We start from the raw sequence: 25,321 nt of genomic DNA, 5'->3' as shown, positions 1-25,321 counted from the left end.
TTAATAGCCATGAGATTTCTAACTCAAACCTTAACCAAAATAAGACAAAAACTCTTCTAAGAAATTAAGTCAGCCATTTAAAAATACATAAATATACATTCAAATGTATAATATGTATATCCAACATATGTATTTTTTTATGAGAAAGGAAATGAATCACTGCGGGATAAGACACTAGGGTCAAATTTTAAGCCAACCATGACAAATTCTTAATTGCTCGCTGTACTTTTTGCCCACAAGTAGACAGCTGCCGATTACTTGAACTGACAGACTTCGAATTACAACCCTGTCTGCCACTGTTGATGACAGAAAACAAATGAAAGTTGTTCTTTTCACATGTGGGTTTTTATTTTTACCATTTACACTGACCACAGACTCACATCTGCCCTCTAGACCTGTGCTGAGCAGTTGACTTCTACCGTTCTGTTTGTAATTCAGTAGATTGGCAGTTTATTACTCATCACCACTGTGGCTGCTTATCACTCATCCAGGGTCCTCGGTACAAGGCACAAGACAAAGAGAAGAGGGTTTGCAGGGTCAAATTCACTACTTGTCTGCCTGGTGTTTCTGCACACAGGTGAGATATTCCTGTACATCATCTGGGGACCCCAGAATCAGGGGGACTCGTTGGTGAATGGTCTCAGGCTTCACATCCAGCACGGGCTGGGTACCTGTGGTCGCCAAGCCTCCCGCCTGCTCAATGATGAAAGCCACAGGATTGCACTCATACAGGAGCCGGAGCTGTGGAGAAGCAGACAAGCTTTGCAAGTGGCCGGAAATCCTGAGCCACACCCCTAAATTCCAACTCCTGAACTTCTGTCTGTCTCGTTAGTGAGAGTAGGTCACCCACCTCAGCAGAGGGGGCTGCCTGAGATCTAGACCCTCCACAAGGCTGGGTTTCGTCAGATGATGCTCACCACATTTACTTTTGCGGGCACCTCTGGTCAGTTACTAGCTGACTTGCGACCCTTATGAGAGACCTGCCTCTTTGTTTGGGAGAATGAGATCTTGGTACCCTTTTCTCGTTGGTTCAGTAATGAAGCAAATTGAATCTGCAGGCCTGGTTAGGAGGCTCTATCTGTGAGGACTCAAGCTTGGGTCCCTGATTGTCCATGGGAGGGACACTAGAGGCCACACTGTCCTGGACAGACTGACGTGAGAGTCTAACTGACAACTTGGAGAACTTGGCTCCTTTCCCCCTTTTCCCTTGCCCTCGGGACTTGAGAGCAGGGGCTTTGGGGTGTCAAACAATAAAGTCTCAAGTTGTAACCAATTAACATTTGTTTATACCCTGTTGATTTAGATACTTCAAAAAAGAAAAAAAGAGTACAGCATTCTCACATAAAGCTTGTGTTGGAGCCAACATTTGCTCTGACCTTCAGATGCTATTGTAGTAAACCTATCTGGAAACACAATGCCCAGGTCTTCATGGTGTCTTAGCCTGCAGGCCACGTGATCGATTTTTTCTGCAGTTAAAATCTACATGGGTCTACAGAGACAAGCACACACAGGAGGATCTTGGGTGGACTTCAGGTCATCTGTGAATCCCCTAAAAATGTATGTAACATGCATGCTTGCATGCGTATTTTTTTCTGAGACGTGGGTCCATAAGTTTCTAGCTTCTCAAAGGAGTCTATGATCCAAAGAGTTGATGCTAAAGCTAAAAGCCAGACACAGCATGTGGAAAATGGGAGATAAACACAGCTGACTCACGGTGAACGATGGGCATAAAGCCAGAAAAATCGCCAATATCAACAACTTTATGCTTCTTCTCCAAACCTTCTACTACAGCCTCAAAGTTCACTAATGGGAAATACACCTCATTTCTTTTCTACCTGCCCACTCACAGAAAGACATGCCAAGGACAGGGCAGTAGCCAAAAAGCATGTGTGAAGAGAAAGGAAACTCCAACTGGCTCCCTGACTGGATACAGTGGACAAAGAGGAATTACCTTGCCCTTAGGATTTTTCTGGTTTGCTGGGTACAGGAAAATTCCTCCATAGACCAGGGTGCGGTGCACGTCAGCCACCATGGAGCCCACGTACCTGGCCCCATAGGGCGCACTGCTGTCCTAGAAAGCAGAGAAGGAAGAGACAGATGCAGTGAGTTCAGTAATTAGCCAGCCCCAGCTCGGGGTCACACATCCAGTTGGTGTAGCTTCTGCATTCCAGGTTCTTCATCCTCCACCCACTAGCTGAGGAATTAAAAATTGAATTATATAATTGAGAATTTCATTCATTAAGTGTCCCCATACTTCGACTAGTGATTGGACTCATCAAATGTAAGACTACTTATAGTAAGACACAATATTCTATAACAATCTTAAGAGAGAAGCTATCAGAGAGAGAGAGAGAGAGAGAGAGAGAGAGAGAGAGAGAGAGAGAGAGAGAGAGAGAGGAAGGGAAAGGAAAGGAAAGGAAAGGAAAGGAAAGGAAAGGAAAGGAAAGGAAAGGAAAGGAAAGGAAAGGAAAGGAAAGGAAAGGAAAGGAAAGGAAAGGAAAGGAAAGGAAAGGAAAGGAAAGGAAGAATACAGTGAAGGAGAGCAGAATATGCCACTTTGGCATATTGATTATTTTGAATTAAAGTAACTTGAGAAACAGTCAGTGCAAGAAGGATACTCTGACCTTCCTTTGTTCCCCTGAAAACAGGAAATAAATCTTCCATGTGAAAAGAACCTTCCTGTACCAGAAGGGAGACACCCTTATCACCAGAGATAGAGAATTGAGGGCCTAGAAGGCTGTATCAACAAACCTTGTTACTTCCTCACTAATTTACTACCCCCTAGACCTAACTTCTTCACACAGTTATTGTTTCTTTGTCTAAAAGTTATAAAAGCTACCTGCTTTGGTTATTTCTTTGAGTCTCATATTTTTAATTGTGTTTCCATAAGTATGAAATTAAATTGGTTTTCTCCTGTTAATCTGTCTTACGTCGATTTAACTATTAAATCGGCAAAAAAACCTAGAAGGGAAGAAGAAGTTTCCTCTCCTACAATTCAAACAATTGCTTGGCATCTCCTTGAGACTCCTTCTTGGCGTACCATGGTTCAGAGCCTTTTTTAGCTTTCTGAGACCAGACCTCCTTGAACAATGACGACTTTTGCACTTACTGCAAGCATTGTTTATCCACTGGCAAAATTGTAAAGAGTTTCAGAAATAATTTTTCATTTAAAATAATATATCAGAATGTTATTATTTCAATGTGTAATCAATAGAAAATATTATTCAAGAGTTATTTTACATTCCCTGCTTACACTAAGCTTTTAAAATCCAGTGTGTATCTTATAGCACATCTCAATTTAGACTAGACACAATTCAAGCACTCAATAGCCTTATGTGGACAGTGGTTGTTGTAATGTTAGTGCAGATTTAATGGCAACCGTTTTCTTCTCACATTTTAAAAAGTTATTAAAATGCATATAGTCTTCTGTATTGTCTTACTTTATAACTAAAAACAAACCAATATATTTTTAAAATATTTTTTTCAAAAGGAAGAAGTGGACAGTGTATAAAAACTATTCTTTCAAGAGAACTTAGTTGCAAAGCGTAGGAGAAAGAGTGGTTAACTAGTGATACAGGAAGGAAGGAAGGAAGGAAGGGAGGGAGGGAGGGAGGGAGGGAGGGAGGGAGGGAGGGAGGGAGGGAGGAACCACTCCCCATCCCCTGGGATGTGGTGTGTGGGAGAATGGCCGCCAGAACACAAAGATCCTGCAGCAAAACAACAGGCAAAGGCCTCAGGAAGCGTTGGGAGTGGGAGGAGCCTGCTCACACCTGAGCGGGGCTTCCAGAAAGCAAAGCTTTAGGAGAGAAATGAGACATCTTTTTCAAAACAGAATAATCTATTTTACTTTCTTTTTTTCAAGGTGCAGAACAGCATTTGTTTAAAATGGAAAAAGAAATCATAACATATTACAAATTTTACAAAGCTGACTAATATTATATTAAACATCATAAAATCCCAAAAAAAGAATATGCTATTATTATCCATTAACTTCCTGATATACCTTTTCCCCTTAAATTATTTTGGTTGGTTATTCTTTGGACTCTTCAAATGACATGGTTTTATAATAATTTCTATAAAGAGAATTGGAATGGTCTATTTTTATTAACACATGAGCATTGCACACATTCACACATACAGAGAAACCAGTTAACAAAATGTCATATTCTTTGAAGACATTTTATTCATATATATGATTATATTTAGTTTTGTAGCCCATTTCTTTCACTGAATATTTTGTGAATATGTTTCACTATCAATATATAAAGAAGAGCTTACCTTTGTAATAGATGAATACACGTGTAGCACAATATTCACTAGGATATTGTGAATGCCCATAATATATTAACCCAGCCTTATGAATGGATACTGCAGTTATTCCTTTTGTTGTTTTTGTAAATAATGCTGCAATAACACATCCTTCTGCATTCATCTCTTTTCGTTTGAATTATTAGTTCCTAAGGATAAACTCCTGGGAGTTTAGGATAAACTACTGAATCAAAATGTATGGATATTTTATACTTAAAATCAGATTGTCAGATCGCCCTCCAGAAAGACTGTGATGTTTATGTTTTCATTAACAATTTATGAGAGTGCTTATTTTCCTGCACTATTGATTATTCATCTTTTAAATCCTCACCAATCTTATATGTAAAAATGATACTGCATTTTAATTTGAATTTTTATTAGCACCTTCCCAGTTGCTGTCTGGACATTTACATGTCTTCCAAAATGGACGGTTTTCTATTTGGGGGCTGGCTCATCCTTGTGTTATGAATCCTTGGTTTCACAAGGTTTACAAGAATCCTTGTGTAGTCAGACTATTCATGTTGTTGGTCATATATCATATATGAGGTTATTACTTGTTTTCTCAGTTTACAACTTCTTCAAAGAGATTTATGGGATTTTTTTGCATAAGAGTTTTATTTTTCAGTGGTAAAATAAATATCTTCCTTTATGAGTTCTAAAGGGGGCACTTTTAGCTTAAAATTGAAACCATTATGAAACCATCTCCAAGACTGGGAACTTGTAAATAATTTTGAGTTTATCAATCTCATTCATATCCTGTTGCTTTTGCCCTCAAAATATCTGACGGGTTTGTGCACTATGGCAAAATACTATCTTGTAAAGCAGAGATACAGGAAACTGCACTTCTGAGAATTTCACTTAATAAAACAAACAAAAGAAAAAGAGAAGAAAACCCTCTAAAGCTTTATCTGAGGCAGCAAAGTCAGGTCTCACATCCTGTTGAGTGAGTGCCACCTGGCCCCATGGAATCCCAAGCCCTTTTCCCTGGAGCTCATGAGGAGCCAGGTTGGCACACCACACCAGCGCTGCTCCACCACATGAAAAGGGGCCTCCCTCACCACATCCCCCAGAATTTAGTGAGAGAAGGTCCCACTTGTAAATAAGCTTTGCTCTACTCCCAATTTAGGCCAGACTTTACACTTGATCTGGAAATTATTTGACTATGCTCCCATACCTGCCCGATGGTGAATATGGTGAACCCACTCAATGGACTGTTGGGGCTGTGTTAATAGCAGTATGAAGTCCACAGCTTGGTGATCACGTTGGGAGCCAAAGACCTTCCTAAAACTTGGGGCAAACACAAGGCCTCAATATTAGAGCATATAAATGGGACCTTCAAATACAATGATTCCATCTGAAAGCAAATACAACTGAGTGACCAGAATCTGTAGAGGTGGTAGTGCAGAAAACAAATGACTTGAAAGAGGTTCTGACCTGAACCTCTAAATTTTGAAAATATGGTCTCTGCTTTGATTATGAACAATTTCTCTTAGAAAACTAAACTGGGGAGTATTACCTTTAGTAGGTAAAATTTAGCTAGAAAAGATAACGATTGTTTTTGAAGAAAGGCAGAGCCTACCATTCTCATACTGACCAAGCCATCAACAGGGGCACCAACCTCTTTTAGCCAGGCCCTAAGAGCCACCACAAAACAGGAACCCACTGAGACAGCATTCTCCCTGCTGCCGCCTTAGGCTTTCTTCACTCACCTCAGGAAATTTCTTTCTCTGCACATAATTCGTGGTGGCAGCATCAAAATACTTGGCATAGCCCTCATTGAGGCTGTAAATTTTTCCTTTCTTTTTAATTTTGACCTCTTTTTCCACCAGAACAAATTCACCAAGAGCCTAGAAAGATGAAGAGAAACACCAGTAAGAAGAAGAAAGATACCAGGAAACAGAAGCCAACAGCACACTCTCCGGTAATCAGAGAACATTAGAAGATGGGGGCCGCTGGAAGTGCCCAGGGCATTGCCAAGTCCTTCTGCAGCCAGCCCAGTGATGTTTTTATGAGTTGTATAAATAACAGCGACAATGTTGAGCCCCACAGGAAGCTCAAGCAGTAATATAACAGGAGATAAAATAATTCAAAGGGAAGAGGGAAAGTTTCCTTTGTAACTTTCACTGTCAGCTAGGTGCCTCATTTATAAGTAATCTAGCTGTATTTGTCCACCAAGTTCTCGTACCCAGATAATTCCTAATGTTTTCAGGAAGATTTGGGCCATCAACAATGAGAAGAAGTTACGCAGATGGGACTTGTCATAAAGGTGGGGGATGCATTTCAACCACTAATGTGTGGGTCCAGTTATTCTTTTTGTCTTAAGGTTTCAATCTTGGAAGCCATTAGAGAAGTGCTTGGTACCCCTCTGGCTCTTAGATGGAATAAAGAGGAAATCCCTTCAGTCAGAAACTGTATTCACTCAGCATAAGGAATAATTGACAAAAACTAAAGAAATCCTCAGAATTATGAATAAAATTGTGCCCAGTTCCTCTATAGCCACCAGTCACTACCTGCAGGACCCCCTCAGGGCTGCTGGGAGGTTACATTCATAGATGTAAATTGCTTGGAACAGATACATACCCACCACTTAGTAAGTGCTATATAACTGTTAGCTATTATTCTAGAACAATTTTAGAAGGGGAATTTTATCATCTGAGAGTCATGTTTGTGAACTACAGAATTTCTCCAGTTTCGCCTGCTTCTTGAAAAGGAGAAATTAGGGTATCAGCATATGGAAACATCAATGGGTTTTGATCTGATGGGTTTATATGTGAAATGTTTATATTTGAAAAGATACTGTGTTTCCATACTATAAAGTTTAGTTTAACCCTGTTTTGAAATTTTGTGACCCCTCCTTCACCCTCCCCCCCCTTCCTTTCACATACACGTTCCAACATGTAACTCCACCAGGGCTATAATGTTTGTCTGCTTCATCAGTGCTGTATCTCCTTCCACAGCCTACAACGGTATCTTGGGACACACTAGATGCTCAATAAACATTTGTAAATTCAAATTAAATTGAAATACTGAACAATTGCTTTTGACTTACTGAATACTGGAAACTTTGAAATGGATTTTGGTCAAAATCATTAGAGTTTTCAGAAGACCTGACTATATTTGGCAAAGTGTTTTACAAGTGATAGGCAAAGCGACCAGTATTTAGTAATACAAGAGACATTCTATAAGTTACAAATATTTTCCAAAATTTCTCCTGAACATTTTTAATGTACACTTGCCAAAAGGTTCATCCTTATTTTTTGAACTCTTACATCTTTTATCCAATTATTTCTTCCTTCAGTCAGCATTGTGCTATCATTTTTTATCCACTCAGAGGCTATGCTTTTTCTTCTACTACTGAGCATTTTCTCATTGTGAGAAGTATGGAGATTAAAGCAGAACCTGATAAAGGAGTTTTCTATCAGTCACTCTTCCTACTGGGAAGAACGTGTAGATTAGGGGAAGTCCTCCAAACTCATGCTATCCCATAGGGTAGCCAGTAGTCACATGTGGCTATTTAAGTTATTTAAAATGAAATAAAAAAATTAAACCCGGCTCCTCAGTCACATTAGCCTCATTGCAAGTGTTCAATTAGTCATATGAGGCTAGTGGTTACCATATTAGACAGCACAGGTTACAGAATATATCCATCGCCACAGAAAGTTCTATTAAGTGGTATTGCTCTAAAGAATTCAAGTTTCTGTCTGGAAACTGGCAGCATTGGGATTTTTAAACCATTGTATTCCCATAAACAAAAGAGGTTGAACACACTTTTGGACAATAAACTCTTTTAGGATGGGGCCTGACTGAAACTGTAGGACCCCCAAATGCCCTCACTTGGACAAAGGTCCTTAATGTTTTTTATGATAGTGTTGTCTCCCCAAACTAGACTCTGGCCCAAGAAGCAAGTATTAAGAATGACCAGGAAGTTATCCCAGGGGACTGGAATTAAAGCACAGAGGCCCATAGAGTCCCAAGTGCTGGTACTGCCAATATTGGGTACCTACTGGATCAAGCATGAAGAGGTCCACTCCTTGCCCGGTGGAAAGAGCCACCAGAGTCGCACTGCCGTAGAGCGCATAGCCCGCAGCCACAATATTGCGGCCTGGCTGCAGTGCATCCTTTTCGGAAGGCTCACCCTCTGAGGTCTGAGGAAGAGAGGAGAGAAACATGGTGTGTTATTGTCTCTGAAGAGATCCCTTTGCCAAGGTTTGGGCTTCTTAACCCTCCTGAAGAATAACTTCTAAGGATAAAATAATAATTTGTATTATTTGAAAGAGAGGGATGGAGGTCAGAAAGGTCACACATCTTAAAACCAGAGAGTGATAAACCTGGGGCTGGACCCACATCTCCTGTCACTAAGCCAGTGTCCTTCTCAACAATACACAGAATATGGGGCCAGTTTGTCCCCTGCCAGTAGCATCCTAACAAATTTATTTTAAAACCAAATCTTACCTTTCTTTAAGGTGTTCTTTAAAAATGGCACTTTCCCTTTAATATTTTTATTATTTTAGTATTTCCCTAGGGAAATAAATAAATGACACATTTTCTTTAATATTTTTCCTTACTTTTACAATCTCACATTCATTCTAACACATTTTTTTTACAACTAATTATGTGTTCATTCGATATGCACATGTGCTCAATAATTTGGCTTTCTTTTCAGATTCCCAGGCTACATACGGATTCTGAGAACCGTGCTCAGAATGGACCAGAGTGCTCAGAGTGGACCAGCATCAGCATCACCTGAGATGTGGTTGGATACACAGATTCTTGGGCCATGACCTAGACCCCCAGAATCAGAAATGCTGGACCTTCAGAATCACCCATCCAGATAATTCTGATGCACATGAAAGTTTTGGAAACACTGCTCTAAAGCATGATCTCTTAAGAACCTTCAGCGAACTGGAAGGCGAAGGTAGTATTCAGTTTTTTTAATTAAATCTTTGGTCTTCCCCATGGAAGCTTCTGAAACATTTTTTTTGGGCTATCAGACAGATCACATTTTCTGTGTACAAAATCAGAGTTCTCTGACTAGAGACTTTCCATTCTCTGAGCCATGATCCTGTGGCCTCTGCTCGGCGTCGCACCCTCTCCTTGGTCCTCAGGAACTTACACCATGGCTTGAAGAGAACCCCTCCTCTCCCACTGATTCCACTGGCCTTTAATTACTCATAGAATTTCTGTCCTTAAAAAACAACAAGAAACACTTTCTAGATCCCAAGACGTCCCTGCAGTTACTCTCCTGTCTCTGTCTTCATCTCTATCCTGGAGTCTAGAAAGCCTGCCTACATTGGCTATCCTTTTCCTGACCCCACAGCAGCCTGCCAGATATGACTCTATCTACTAAATCTGTCCCACATTTTCCAGTCTTCCCCTTAGCTGACCTCTAGGCGGTGTTGGATCCATTGGCTACTGCCTCCTTCTTGAGACGTGTCTCTCCAGAACTTCTTTCTGTCCACCTCCCTCTTGTCTGGCTTTCTTTCTTTCTAGATGTACCCTCTCATTTGCTTTTGCCAGCCCCTCTTCTCAAATGTTGGTGCTCCTCCTGGTTCCTCCCCAACCCTCAGGTATCTACCCAGTGCAAAATGGACCTTCTTAACTGCCACCCTATCCAAAGTGGAGAACTGGAATCTCAGCTGCTATGTTTGTGTTATGAGTCCCGCAACCCTCCCCACAAGTTTAAACGGATCTGGAATACATTCCTGACCCAAAGAGGCTCAATCAGAGTTTCTGCTCCAGAAATCTGTGTCTGAGGCTGGCCATATTCCTGTCTTGGAGTTTCCTGATCCATTCCTGGCATTTATACCAGAGTCCTGACTGATAAAACTCTCTTCTCAGTCTATACATTCCTCGGCAATCTCACCCACAAGAGTTCTAAGCCCTGCACAGTGCCAATGACTCCCAGACCTCCATCTTCATCTCCTCTGAAAGCCAACTCTTGGAGCCATCTGCTCACCAGATATCCTTACTCAGGTATCCCACAGATGCCTCAAGTACAACACATCAAAGGTGGAATTCATCTTCCCTGTCTCACCTCCCAAAATTTCCACTCTTCTCCCATTGCTCCCCAGATTAGCAAATGGTATGTCATCTGACCAGTAGCGATCTGGGAATCACCCTCCCCTCCCTTTCCCTAACCACTCTCCTCGCCCTCACCCACAACCTTCACTCAGTCACTAAGTCTAGTCAGTTCTACAACCCACTCTTCACAGGTCCAAGCCCTCCCATTTATTCTTACCACCATCCCTTGGTCCGAGTGGCCATCACCTCCTGCCAGGTCCTCCCACTCTATCCTTGCCCCACTCAGATCCATGTCATTTCTCTGTTTAAAACACTTCATTGATTTCCCACTGCCTTGATGTCCAATATTCTTAACTCATTTTATCAGGTCTTCCATGATTTAACCCCGGCTGGATGGACTAGCCTTGTCCAACACCATTCTCTGCCCAACCCCCAAACCCTATCTTGCAGCAACACTGAGGTTTTTTTCTCTCGAACATTCCACCCTGCCTGTGGGCTCCAGAACTCCGCCTATGCTCTTCTTTCTAGCCAGAATGGCCTTCTCCTTTCTCCTCTCACACTTTGCCTGAGGAACTCATAGTCACCCTTCAAGTCTCAGGTGAAACATCAGCTTTGCTGTGGGGCCTTCCCTGACCTCATGGTTTGGGCTTCCAGGTACACAATGCTTCTCCTCTGAAGCTCCCAACACACCTTCATTAGTGTGTTTAATGTTTGATTTCCTAAATAGAATGGCAGCTCCATGGTGGCAGGTGCCAACTGGATTGTTCATGTCTGTTTTTTTATTATCTAGTGCAATCTGACCCATAGTTGCTGCATGCAATCGATAGACATGCATACACATACATATAAGTTAGTACACACACATATGTATACACATATATATGAATACACACACATATATATGAAATCATATATATATACACATATATATGTGTGTGTGTGTGTGTGTGTGTGTGTGTACATACTTTTTCATAAGAATGCTGGATAGTCTATTGCGTGGGCCCCCCAGATTTAATCAGTCACTATTGTTTAAAGCTTAGGTTTTTCCTAAATATTTTTAACTTAAAAAAATATATGCTTATAGATTCACAGGAAGTTACACAGATTTAATCAGCCTCTATTGTTTAAAATTTAGGTATTTCCCAAATATTTTTAACTTTAAAAAAATATATTTATAGATTCACAGGAAGTTGCACAGGTAGTACAGAGAGATCTCATGTACCTTTCCTCCAGTTTTCCTCAATGTTACATGTGCTATATCTTACTGTATAGTAAAATATCAAAACCAGGAAACTGACATTGGTATTAAGTGTGTGTGTAGCTCTATGTCATTTTATCATGTGTAGATTTATGTACCCACCACCACATCAAGATACAGAACTCTTCCATCACCACAGATATCTCGCGAGTGCTCCCCCTTTATAGTCATACCTGCCTCCTCCCCACTATCCCAGATCCCTGGCAACCACTGATCTCTTCCCCATCTCTATAAATATGTCGTTTCAAGACTATTACATAAATGGAATCATACCATTTGTGATCTTTTGAAGTTTTTTTTTTTTTTCTCAGCATAATGCCTTTGAGATCCATCAAAGTTGTTGCACATATCAATAGTTTGCTCCGTTTTATTGCTCAGTAGTACTCCATGATATGAATGTATAACTGTTTGTTTAACCATTCAACTATTGTAGGACATTTTGGTTAATTCCAGTTTGGGGCTATTACCAACAAAGCTGCTATGAACAATCATGTACAGGTTTTATGTGTGGACATAAGCCTTCATTTCTCTGGATAAATGCCCAGGAATGGAATTGATAAGTCCTACAGTATGTGACTGTTTCATTGTTATGTTTTGTTTTGTTTAAAGAAACTGTCAAACTTTTCCAGAGTGGCTGTGTCATTTTACATTTCCACGAACAATGCTTGAAAGACTTAGTTTCTCTGCATCCTTACAGCATTTCGTGTCACTGTTTTTTTCTTTTAGATGTTTTATAGATGGTAGTGATATCCCACTGTGGTCTTATTTTGCATTTCCCTAATGGGGAGTGATGTTGAATATCTTTTCATAGCTTATTTAATAAGAAACTTATATTTACCTGTTCAGTAACATGTCTCTTCATATCCTATGTCCTAATTGGATTGTTTGGAGTTTTCTACTGTTGAGTTTTGAGAATTCTAGGTATTTTTTTGTCAGACATGTGGTTTGCAAATACTTATCTCATTCTATACTTGTATACTCATCTTCTTAACAGAAGCAAAAAATGAGCATTCTATACTTGTATGCTCATCTTCTTACAGAGCAAAAGTTTTCAATTTTGATAAAGTCCCATTATCAGTTATCTTTTCTTTTTCAATTTTACAGATTGTGCTTCTGGTGTCATGTCTAAAAACTCTGCACCAAGACCCAGTTCCTGGATATGTTCTCTCATGCTTTATTGTAAAAGTTGCAAAGTTTTACATTTAACCCTATCATCTATGAGATAGGTAGCATGTTGGTGGGTCTTGTTTTCTCATTCATTCAGTCACCTCTTGTTTTTTGATTGGAGTACTTAGTCCATTTACATTTAAAGTAATTACTGATAGGTATGTGCTTATTGCTATCTTGTTAATTGTTTTTTGTAGCTGTCTGTCCCTTTCTTCTTCTCTTGACCTCTTTCATTTTGGTTTCCTGATTTTCTTTAGTGTTTTGTTTGGGTTCTTTTCTTTTTATTTTTTGTGTATGTTTTTGTAGGATTCTGGTTTGTGGTTACCATGAGATTCATATATATATATCCATCTATATCTATAGTAGTTAATTTTAAGCTGATAGGTGTTTAAGTTCAAATGCATTCTAAAAGCACTACATTTTTACTCCTCCCTCCACGCTTTGTTTTGACATCATATATTTATACATTTTTGTTTTATATGTCCCTGACTATTTATTGTAGCTATAGCTAATTTTGCTACTTTTGTCTTTTAACTTTCATATTAGCTTTATAAGTGGTTAATTCACTGTGTTTATTATACATTTGCCTCTACCAGTGCAATTCTTTCTTACTTGTATTCTTTTATTCCTGGTTATGGCCTTTCCTTTTCTGCATAAAGAAGACCTTTTAGCGTTTCTTGTAAAGCCAGTTTGGTGGTGGTGAACTTTAATTTTTGCTTGTCTGGGAAATTATCTCTCCTCCAATTCTGAATGATAACCTTGCTGGGTATAGTATTCTAGGTTATAAGTTCCTTTCTTTCAGCACTTTAAATATTTCCAGCCACTCCCCTCTGGCCTGTTGAGTTGCTGCTGAAAAAATCAGATGATAGCCTTATGGGATTTCCTTTGTTTGTGACTTGTTGCTTTCAGCTTGCTGATTTCCAGATTGTCTCTTTATCATTTTTTTCCATTTTAATTACAATATATCTTGATATGGGCCTCGTTGGGTTCATCTTGTCTGGAACTCTCTGTGCTTCCTGGACCTGGATGTCTTTGTTCCTTCCCCAGATTAGGAAAATTTTTGGCCATGATTTCTTCAAATATACCTTCTGCCCCTTTCTTTCTCTTCTCCTTCTGGAATCCCCATAGCATGAATGTCAGTGCACTTAATGTTGTCCTACAGGTCCCTTATATTATCCTTTTTCTTTTTCTTAATTCTTTTTTCTTTTTGCTGTTGTGATTAAGTGATTGCCACTATTCTATCTTCCCTGTCACTTACCTGTTCCTCTGTATTAACTAATCTGCTGTTGATTCCTTCTAGTGTGTTTTTTATTTCAGTTATTGTATTCTTCATCTCTGAGTGGTTCTTTATTATATTTTCTAACTCTTTATTGAGACTTTCTATGAGTTCCTCTGTTCTACTCCCAAGTTTGTTGAGCATCCTTATGACCATTACTTTGAATTTTTTATGACAGAAATTACTTATCTCCATTCCATTAGAGATTTTTTTTCTGTTTTTTTTCCTTGTTCATAATTTCCATTCTAAAAGTGGTTTATTAGTTTCTCAAATTTGCTCCCCTTCTTTAGAAATATTATCAGAGAGAAACTATGGTTATTTGGATTAGCCTTCAAAAACTGTGCTTTACTTAACTTTAAGACAAAAATCTCTGTGTTCAAAATCACCTAAATTCAAGTGTGACTATCCCATATTATGTATAATAATATTTCTCCTTTTTGTTTTAAATACCCTGTATTTTTTAGAGGAGTTCTAGGTTAACAGAATAATTGAGAGGAAGATGCAGCAGCCTCCCATATGCCCCTTGTCCCCTCGCATCACAGCCTTCCCCATTATTCCTCTTTGTCTTTACACAAATTGGCCTTAAAAAGCTATTAAAACCACCAACAAAATGAAAAGGCAACCTACAGAATGGGAGAAAATATTTTCAAATTATACATAGGATAAGGAATTAATATTCAAAATATATAAAGAACTCATATAACTCAATAACAAACAAACAATCTGATTTTAAAAATGGGGAGAAAAACTGAATGCGGAGAAGACATTTTTCCAAAGAAGATACACAAAAGGCCAACAGCTACGTAAAAAGTTATTCAAAATCACCAATTATCAGGGAAATGTAAATCAAAACCACAATGAAATATCACCTCACACCTGTCAGAATGGATATCACCAAAAAGACAAGAGATAACAAGTGCTGGTGAGGATGTGGAGAAAAGAGAACCCTTGTGCACTGTTGATGGGAATGTAAATTGGTACAGTCATTATGGAAACAGTATAGAGATTCTTCAAAAAATTAAAAATAGAATTATCATATGATCTAGCAATTCCACTTCTGGAATTGTATCTGAAGGAAATGAAAACACTATGTTGAACAGATTGCTGCACTCCCATATTCATTGCAGCGTTGTTCACAATAGCCAAGACATAGAAACAACCTAAGTGTCCATCAACGGATAAATGGATAAAAAAAATGTGGTGTACATACACAATCAAATATTATTCAACCATAAAAAATGAAGAAAATCCTGCCACTTGCAACAACATGGATGGCATTCTCTATGTTAAAAACCTTGAAGGCATTATCCTAAGTTAAATAAGTCAGACAGAGAAAGACAAGTACTATATGATCTCACTTATATGTGAAACTGAAAAAACAAAACAAAACAAAAACTGAACTCACAGAAACAGAGAACAGATTGGTGGTTGCCAGAGGCAAGTGGTGGGGCAATGAGGGGGAAATGGTTCACCCATGGTCAAAAGTTATAAGATACATAAGATAAATAAGTCCTGGGGATATAATGTACAGCATGGTAACTGTAGTTAATTATACTGTACTATATATTTGAAAGTTGCTATGAGAGTATATCTTAAAAATTCTCATCACAAGAAAAAAATTGTACTTATGTGAGGTGATGGATGTTAACTAAACTTATTGTGTTGATCATTTCACAATATATACATATATCAAATCATGTTGTACATCTAAAACTAGTATATACAATGTTATATGCCAATTATATTTCAGTAAAACTGAGAGAGAGGGGAGAAGCTATTAAGAGCCATGAAGGTGAAGTTAGAAGGCCCATTTGAATCCCTATCCTGCCATGTCCTGACTGATGATTTTATGATCTCCCATCCAAGTACTAACCAGTCCCGACCCTGTTTAGCTTCTGAGATGAGACGAGATCGGGTGCATTCAGTGTGGTATGGCCGTAGGCCTGACTGATGATTTTAGTCTAGTTATTTACCTTCTCTGTGCTTCCATTTGTTCACCAGTTTTTTTTAAAAAAAGTGACAATATTATGTGTACCTGCTTTGGGGCTGAGATGAGGACTGACCTAAGAGCATTGTTCTTCCAGGTGGGTAGAGCAGTGGCTGAGTCAAGAGCAACAGCCATGATGAGAACACCAATACTAACCACCTCAAAGATACAACTGGGTGTCTTTTTCCAGACTTTCATAAGTATCACACCAGCTATCTCTTTATTTTTATCTCTAAGCTATACCTCAAATGGGGAAACAAAGCTCTTTTACTCACCTAACTCATTTTTGCATAAACTGAAAAATCATCTTAGTCTTTAGCTTTCTCAGATATCAGAGAAAATATCTTGTCATTCTCTCCTGCTCCCTTAACAAGAGTCTCCTTTTCTCTTTTCAAAAGGAAAAAACAAAACACACACACACAAAAACCAAAAAAACCCAAAACAAAACAAAACAAAACAAAACCCACCAACTAGAAAACATCCTTGGAAGTTTCCTCTAGCCCAAGCTGGGTTAGCTTCCATTTTGTTCTCCAAGACAGAAGAAATAGATGACTCATCGATTCTTTGTTTTTCTTCTCAGAAAAAAAGTTTAAGCTAATACACATATCCTGCTAAGGTTAGTTTTCTGCTAAGCTTTTGCCCCACAAATCAAATTCTTGCCCCCCTTTTTTGGATAACTATCAGCCAAGCAGAAATATTTATTGGATTATCAATATCTAGAGACAGAACATTAGGTGACATGAGGCATACCCAATCCTCTCCCGAGTTTGTAATCTAGGAGAGCTAAGAAAGACACACATGGAAAGTTAATTATACAAACATTATATAATTTGTTCTAAATTGGTAGTATAGCAAATAACTGAAGTCTGCATTTGTTTGATCATAAGTAATTTAGTAAAAAGAATGTGCACTGTGGAGCCCGAGAGATGGGCTTCGAAAACTAATCAGAGGGCAGGTTACCCAACAGAGCGATCCTTGAGAACTTCAAGTGCCCTTGGCCTCCTGCTTGAAAGCCCCAAGGGCAAAGACCCAGCCCTCCTGATTTGAGCAAGGACTGAAGTAGAGTGTGGATTATGTGGTTTGGCATGAAGATTCTGGATGGTCAAAAACCAACCCATAAAATCCTGTCTGTTGTTAAGTATATGGGGCAGGTAGAATGGCCCCAAACACATCTTAATCCCTGGAATCTGTGACTATGTTACATTACATGACAAGAGGGACTTTGTTACAGTTACCAATTTAAAAGGGGGAGGCTATCTTGGATTATCCCAGTGGGCCCAACTCTAATCAGACAAGACCTTAAAAGCCAAGAACTTTCTGTGGCTGGAGGCAGGGAGATGAGGCATAGTGGGGGACCCAGACAGATAAGTGTGAGAAAGACTTGGCCTGCCTTTGCTGGCTTCGAAGATGTAGGAATCACAAGCCAGGGAATGCAGGAAGCCTCCAGAAGCTGAGAATGACCCCCAGCATTGGCCAGCCAAAACACAAGGACGTCCATCCCATGACAGAATGGAACTGAATTATGCCAACAACCTAAATGAGCCCAGAAGCTCATTAAATCCTTAACACACACACACACCACAGCCTCTCAATAGCAGGCCCTGCTGGCTGACACCCAGATTTTGGCCTTAGGGGACCCTGAGCAGATAAACCAGCCACACCTGCCAGACTTCTGACCTACAGAACTGGAAGATCATCAAAGGGTGATGTTTTAAGCTCTAAATGTGTGGTAAATTGTTACAGCAGTGATAGATAAGACATGCAGTTAGATTTGAGATACACAAAGAAGAAACAGAGGGGCTTTCAGATGCTGCCTGGAACCTAATACCTTGTCTGACATTTGTGTCGCATCCAGGTTTTCAAAACAAGGCCTCAACTGTCCTTTCACTTTATTTTCTCATGAATGCCGTGAAGAAGGCAAAGGGAAAATTACCATTTTGTTTCCTCCAATGAGGAGCCCATGGCAGAGTAAGGTTCATGATTGCCTACAGTGGCCTGTCTGCTTAGTGGGAGGACAGAGGTTAGAACTCCAGACGTGTGGCTTCCAGCCCAGGAACCTTCCAGAAACCACCAGAGGAAAGAGGCATTAAAGATCAGACTGTCTACTCACCTTTCTGTAGATGGCAAATATGGTTCCAATGGAGGCCAGGCAGTCAATGTTGGAAGATCCATCCAGTGGGTCAAAGCAGACCACATATTTCCCCTGAACATACAGAGGGAAGGAAGAACCACCAATCAGATCACCTTCTGATCAACACAGTCTATGTAAGTGGTGATATGGAACAGATGACATGACACCAAAAAATGATTTAGAACAAAGGGATATCCTTTTCAAAAATGCAATTACTTACTAATGGCAGAGTATATCAGCATATATGAATTGTGTAGCTCAGAGCCTACCTGCCCATAACAGATTAGTTGACACCCACACAAGGCAATGGAGGTCCCACGACCTCCAAATAGCTCTCCTTCTGCCTCTTCTGGTTCCTTCCTCCCCTCCAACTTGGGCCCACGGGGACTTGGAGCTGCTGAAGGTGTGAGAGGAAACCTGATCTGAAATGGGCACCTTGCAGGGAAGAAGTAGAGAAACTGAAGATAAACCTGGACTCACTCCACTGACATCCAAAGTAAGGTCAGTTATTGATAATTCTTTCTAAGCCTTTCCCCAGACAGCTATTTTTCATTGTGGAGCATTTTTGCCAAAAAAATTCAAAAAATCTCAGAGCAATGTCCCAGAGCCTCTGGGTCTGTCTTACTAAGCTAGCTGGTATGTATAGATAGATATCTCAGGAGAATAAAAGTACTCTTCTGCATTTTGCTGCATCCAACCTACCTGTCTGATGTGAAAACCAGAAGACAGAGCAGGTGGGGTCTTGCCATACCATGTCCCTGGCACCCACCCACACTGCTGTCACAGGCAGCTCCAGCCAACATTCCATGAGAAGTCACCAGATACTTTTTACAAGCCTCCTTTGTGCAAGGCCCTCTGAGAGTCTTCACGATGGGGACTGGAGTCTCCTGGCTAATTAAACATGGTAATAAAACATGAAGTAAAATGGGAGTCACTTCTCCTGCCACTAAAATTACTTTTCCCTGACTTTCTAATGAGCAATGCCCTAGCTTAAGTTGAACTTTATTTCCTTTTTTCCCCCTTGCTCAACAGGAGTGGGGATGGGGGGGGGGGGAGGGCACAAAAAGTGGGATAATTCATAAACTTGGAAATTTCCCATTCTCCCTGTGGATAATCCAACTTAGTTCGTTCATTCATTCATGTATTTATTCAACAGATATTTGCTGAGCATCTAGCATATGTTGGAAAGTATTCAAGGAGGTGATATAGGAGTAGGCGTGGAGTACTCATGAATTAGCGTGAAGACTGGTGTCGCTCAGGCCAACCAGGAAAGACAATGTTAAATTGGATTGAAGTGATAATTGAGGGTCATAGCAGTAGAAATTGAAAGTTGAAAATATTAGGTGTGATTTAGCTTACATTACATAAGACAAGAAAAGTGTTTTTCACAGTCCCTGACATATAGTAGTTGCTTAATAAATTTGGTTTTACTTTACCTTCTCTGCCCTACCGGAGAATCATAAAGAAATGACACTTTGTCCCCAACACCCAATGTATAAATCAGGGGCCAGTAGTCCCAGCATTTATTTCATATTACTGTATCACAGCTGAACGTGGGATGGATTTTTTGGCCACCAGCAAAACTCTCTCTAGTAAACTATTCACAAAACCATAGTGAATATGGGCCCTCCCAGACATACCCTGCACTAACCAAGTTTACCATTGTATTAAGGCAAGAGAACGCACCATTTTCACTTCTTTTCTGTATTAGTCTGACATTGTGTCAGGCATGAAGAAACCTCTGCTGAAACTATAACCAGCATGAAGAAGTGTGTGGATGCCGAGGTGGGGGTGGGGTTGAGCAGATGTGAGGAGGGGAAGAATAAAAGGTCGTATAGTACGGCTCTCCCAGCGAACTCTACTTTTTACTGAACTTGATGATGTTCAAGTTCCCCCAAATGCCAGCACTTGTTATGGAAACATTCAGTGAAAACTCATGAACCCCACCCACTGAGACGTTTCGGTAAATCACTGTGATTTATTTCCTAAATGAATGACTGCCCTGCTTTGGAGTCTTTTTTACTAGGCAGCATGAGATTTCCGACTAAAGAAGTATGCAATTGTTTCGGGAAACCGAAAATGAACCAACAGAGGAAAATCCGGGAAACAAAAGAAAAAATGAGGCAACCATCTTCCCAACTCAGTAGCACCGTCTAGTGGTGATAAGCGGAACTGCTTCCCGGCTCCCGCACGCACCCTCTGGTCCTTGGCGGTGATAATCGCCTCTTTATTCTCTTCGGAGACCAGGACGCAGGTGCTGTAGGAGGACTGGAGCATGTTGATTACCAGGGAATTGGATAACACGTCCAGTTTCTTCACTTCATCCCCCGTCACGTTCACGCTTCCCGCGATTCCATACCTAAGAAGACCAAAAACAAAGCAAAACAAAAACAAAAACAAAAAAACGCTGAATGACCAGACACTAAAACACCACCAGTGTATCCTCTTTTCCCTTCATGGCTCCGGTGTCTCCAAATTGTAAACACAAACCAAGTATGTCACGTCCCACAGCGGTGATTCTCAACCTTGCTTCCTTTACATCTCGGGGATATTGTCCTATTCCCTTGTTCTCCCAATGCACTAACCAAAATTCAGTTTTACAAAATTGCAAACCTGCCCTCAGCACTGGGAGGTAAAGAGAGAGAGTCATAAAGTCACATGTACCATAATTAATGACTCCAAAAACCAAAGGACCATGACTTTATAGCCCTGGAATTTCAATATTTGTTATTTATCCTCCAACAGTGGCCTGCCGGGCTGAATTGAAAATTGCCCTGCTGTAGCGTGGTGTTACTTGAATAAGAAGGAAATTTGGGAACAGACTTCACTAATTTAATTTGGTTCTTCACTACCTTTTCAAGCAATGTTAGAAAGAGCACTACTATAAAATTCTATCTAGAGTCTTTGTGTTTTAAAGTATTCATATGCAAAGGTCTCCTACATAGCTTCCACCCTCACAGGAAGGATCCTTCTAAAATTTGAGTCAGATCACTCTGGTCCACTCAGAGTTCCCAAGTCCCCACAGTGGAAGGGGAACCCATCAGGCCCCACTGGGAAGCCCTGTTCCCACACTGGCAATGCCTTTTGTCCCCCTCATCCTCACTCAGCCAGTCTCAGCCTCCAGACCTGCAGGGCACACACCTGGGTTTGCTGCCCCGCTCCCCCACACTCTTACCTCTAAGAACAATGTGGCTATCACTGCACCCAAGCCTTTTGCATTCCAACAGCCACAACTGTCCTGTGGCCACCAGCATCCAGCAAGCTGTTCCTCCTTTTCACCTTCACTTGTGGCACTTACCCCGCAGAAATGGTCCCGATCTGCCATCAGCTTTTTCCTACTGACCCTCCTGACCTGCTCTAGAAGCTTCCCTGGACCCCCTTCATGTATCCACCACACACCAGGCACACCACTGCCATCCGATCCACAGTGGCTCACGATCTGTTCATAGGAATGTCTTTCCTGCTGGACTGTCTGCTCACTGAGGCAAGAAGTACAGCTACTGTATCTGGGGACATAGGGTCTGGGGACATAGGAGACATTCAATAGTGTTCACTTAATAAAGAAGAAAGGATGGCAGGGAAGTAATTTCTTTTCCTCTCCCTTTTTAACGTCATTTATTTGTTGAAGGAATCCTCAAGTGTTCTAATAGGTAGCCAGGGTCGAGAACCACGGATTTACCCTCAGGGGGACAAGTCACGTCCCACCCTCTTCCCTGACTGACAGCCTCTCCCACAATCCCTCCCTATGTCAATTGATGTCTGCTGTGATGTGATATGCTGAGCCAGTTGCCTTGAAAAACAATATTGGCAGCCTGGCCTCAAAGCGTGTAGCTTCTGGTTCAAAATAAAAGCAAACAGGGCCGGCCCGGTGACTCAGGCAGTTGGAGCTCCATGCTCCTAACTCCGAAGGCTGCAGGTTTGATTCCCACATGGTCCAGTGGGCTCTCAACCACAAGGTTGCCGGTTCGACTCCTCAATTCCCGCAAGGGATGGTGGGCTCTGCCCCCTGCAACTAAGATTGAACATGGCACCTTGAGCTGAGCTGCCGCTGAGCTCCCAGATGGCTCAGTTGATTGGAATGCATCCTCTCAACCACAAGGATGCCAGTTCGACTCCCGCAAGGGATGGTGGGCTGTGCCCCCTGCAACTAACAACAGCAACTGGACCTGGAGCTGAACTGCGCCCTCCACAACTACGATTGAAAGGACAACAACTTGACTTGAAAAAAATCCTGGAAGTACACACTGTTCGCCAATAAAGTCCTATTCCCCTTCCCCAATAAATTCTTTAAAAAAATTAAAAAATAAAAAATAAAAGCAAACAAACAATAGCAACAATAAAACTGGATTCTTTTGCGTTGGAGTTTAAAGGGATCGCAAACCCAACCTCTTGTTTAATGTGGATTCTTGCAGCCGCTGCTGCTAGAGAATGGTCAGGGTGCCCAAGGCCTTTGGTGAGCAGAGCTGAGAAACAGGCTCTCTGTCCTGTGCTTTACAATCTCCCCCCCCAAAACCCCACCAACTCACCCTTACTCACCCCTCACCAGGCCCTCTCACCCTTCCTCCAGGTGCCAGGCATCCTGCTGTGTCCACCTCCACCCACACACTTCCTTCCAGAAAGAACTGAAGCTCATTCACAATAAGGCCTGATTGCCTGACAAATGCTCCAAGTTAAAGCATGGGTGAAGGGGTGCTTTATAACGCATAAGGCGATACCTCCTCGCACGGAAGCTTTCCTGACCATTTTTGAGTGGATTTTCTGCCATTTTGGCAGTAAAAGCTTCAGAGAGGCTTTCAGAGGAGGCATTCTAGCATTCCCTTCTTCCTACAACAAGGAGCAGAGAAAAAAAGAAGGAAAACATGAGAATTCCTAATCACTTTTAAGTTGCATTAATTGAATCTGTGCCTAGAAATGTATGGGAAGTGGCAGAAATATGTCGAAGTCCCTTTCTCCTGAGCAGATTTGCTCTGGGACAGTGCAACCTTTTAGCTCTCCGAGAAGCAATTCAAGATTTCTCTTAAAATAATTTCAGCATCTTGTTATAAAGAAGGAATTTCTAGCCAATAGACTTCTCCCGCTGCCACTTTGAGTGTGTGTTACAGAAGGACCAGGGGAAGGATGTCGTCTGAACTGGCAGAATGTGGGCCCTCTGCCAGACCAAGGAAAATTCAGCCTCCCAGTAAATGTGGAATCCTGACGTTGTGTTTCCACGGGCTGCGCCTGCCACCTACTGGTCAGTCTGTGGCATCGACCAGCCAGCCGGCAAATTTCCCCAGGTCTGGGCATGGAGCCACGGTAATAAGGAGCATTCATACTGAGCATTTACCATAGGGCTGGCACTGCCGAAATCACCATCACGTGGACTCACTAACCCTTACAATAACCCTACAAGTTAGAGGCTATTTGCATCCTCTCCGTCTTGCAAATGGGGAAACTGATGTCCTAGCAAGAATAGATCATTGTTCATGATCACGTGGAAGGAAAAGCCAAATCAGATCTGAGCACCTTAATTATCAAACTCCTGACTCCACTTCATTTGGACACTCGGCAGCCACAGAGTCAGTTCTGCAGCCGACTGATAACACCCAACCACAGCAGCCGCTGCCGAGCCCAGTGTCGGCCCAGAGCAGGAGCTGGTGAATGTCAGGCAGACAGCAGGGAAGGGCCCTAAGCATAGCAGAGCCCACAAACAAGGCGAGTTTGGCCATTATTGCCACATGAGGTAATAATACAGTGACAGCAATACACAGAGAGGGAAAAAGCCGATCATGAGGTATTTGAATCCGGACCCCATTACTGGGACAAAACTTTACATATAAATAATCCTGTAATTATCTTGTGATCATTACATCTTGTTATAGAATGCAATCGTGTGTGTGTGTGTGTGTGTGTGTGTGTGTGTGTGTGTGTGTTAAAAGCACTAAATTGCTAATAGCAAAAATTTTAAGTGATAAGACTTTGTAATTTCTTCAGTTTGGAATAATAATTATAATAGTTCCCTTCAACTTCTGAGAGGACTTCTATTGGAATTACTACAATGAAAAGGGAAGCCTAAAGAAAGACTGCTTCGTTTTATCACAGACTTAAACTGGACACTTGTCTGGGTTGACCAGCTGCTACAGCCTGAACTTGGCTTCATTCTGTGCTTGGATAAAGCACCAAAGAGAACAAAGTATTGAACACTGGGCATTTCTTCCTTCCAGGACCAGCACCTCTCAGCTCCCTGCCCACCAAGTGGAGAAGAAGATAAAGAAAGAGTCACAGAGAAGAAATTTAAAAATCGTTTTAAAAACAAGACTCCTTTCGATGGTGAGAAAGAGATGTGGGCCGAGTTCCTGGGAAGTTATTTTGTAAATGATGTCTAGCTCCTAACTGTTGGCAAAGGTCATGACAATAAAATGCTCTTATCTGCAAAGAAAATAAAGGGACCGCCCAAGCCTCCTAGCTGTTTCTTTGTGCCAGTGACAATGCAGATACAAATCGCAATAATTCAATATATGTTTTAATGGAACAAGCCACTGAGCTTGTTATCATTACATACATGGCAACAGGAAAAATTATGTATATTTTTTCACCGTAGCATGTCTCCAAGCATTTTGTTCCTTTCTTATTCAAGTCAAAGTCCCTTTTACCAAAGCACACGTGACAGATACTTTAAAGACAACTTCCCTCTGGGGCACATAGGAAAATAGCTTTTGACCCGATTTCCTGCCTGAGATCCTGCAGCTCTGCCTACACCCCACCTGGACCTGACCCCTGCGCGTTGGGACTGGTCTGTGTGCCTGCACCTGCTCCCCGGGACTCACAGGTTGGCCAGGCCGGCCTTGCGCACCGCGGAAGAGATGGCTTTGATGGCAGTCAGCATGGAGTTCAGCAGCTGCGTGAGCTCCCCTGTCCCTTTGGCTTGACGTCCCTTTTCCATAACATAGCGGGTCAGGGTGAGCATGTCGGTTTCGAAGGGGCTTCTGTCAGTCATTGTGGCAGGTAATTTTCAAAGTCCTTTTCTCTCTGCAGAAAGCCTTGCTTATCTCTAAGAGCTGTTGCTCCGAGGTATCAGAGCTGGCCTAGAACCTTGAAGGAAAAGTGCCCCAGCCCACGTGATTGAGATAACTGGGCGAGACCTCAAGGAAATCTGTCTGGCGTGGCTGATTCTGAAGGCTGCCAAGGCACCAT

General features: G+C 41.3%; 1 protein-coding gene across 1 annotated transcript; it reads right to left on the bottom strand.

The window, feature by feature from the left end:
- Positions 1-329: 329 nt before the first annotated feature.
- Positions 330-25,226, bottom strand: FBP2 (fructose-bisphosphatase 2). The gene is made up of 7 exons (XM_019711965.3): positions 24,955-25,226; positions 20,345-20,507; positions 18,128-18,220; positions 8,313-8,453; positions 6,018-6,155; positions 1,952-2,071; positions 330-741 (listed from the first exon to the last, which is right to left on the bottom strand). Exons 1-7 carry the CDS (start codon positions 25,122-25,124, stop codon positions 547-549), a joined length of 1,020 nt encoding a protein of 339 aa, XP_019567524.1. The 5' UTR covers positions 25,125-25,226; the 3' UTR covers positions 330-546.
- Between the last annotated feature and the right edge of the window lie 95 nt (positions 25,227-25,321).

Source organism: Rhinolophus sinicus, chromosome 16, assembly GCF_057876585.1.
Source record: "Rhinolophus sinicus isolate RSI-liver-muscle chromosome 16, RSI-T2T, whole genome shotgun sequence".
NCBI lineage: Eukaryota > Metazoa > Chordata > Mammalia > Chiroptera > Rhinolophidae > Rhinolophus > Rhinolophus sinicus.
Note: the sequence above shows the minus strand (reverse complement) of the source record. Positions and strands in the feature narration are given on the sequence as shown.

Excerpts from the sequence above, each read along its gene's own strand:
- FBP2 (XM_019711965.3), bottom strand. The coding sequence starts at position 25,124 with ATGACTGACAGAAGCCCCTTCGAAACCGACATGCTCACCCTGACCCGC. Across the intron at positions 6,156-8,312 it reads ACCTCTTCATGCTTGATCCA|GCTCTTGGTGAATTTGTTCT; the intron begins GTAGGTACCCAA and ends TCATCTTTCTAG. Across the intron at positions 2,072-6,017 it reads AGAGAAAGAAATTTCCTGAG|GACAGCAGTGCGCCCTATGG; the intron begins GTGAGTGAAGAA and ends TCTGCTTTCTAG.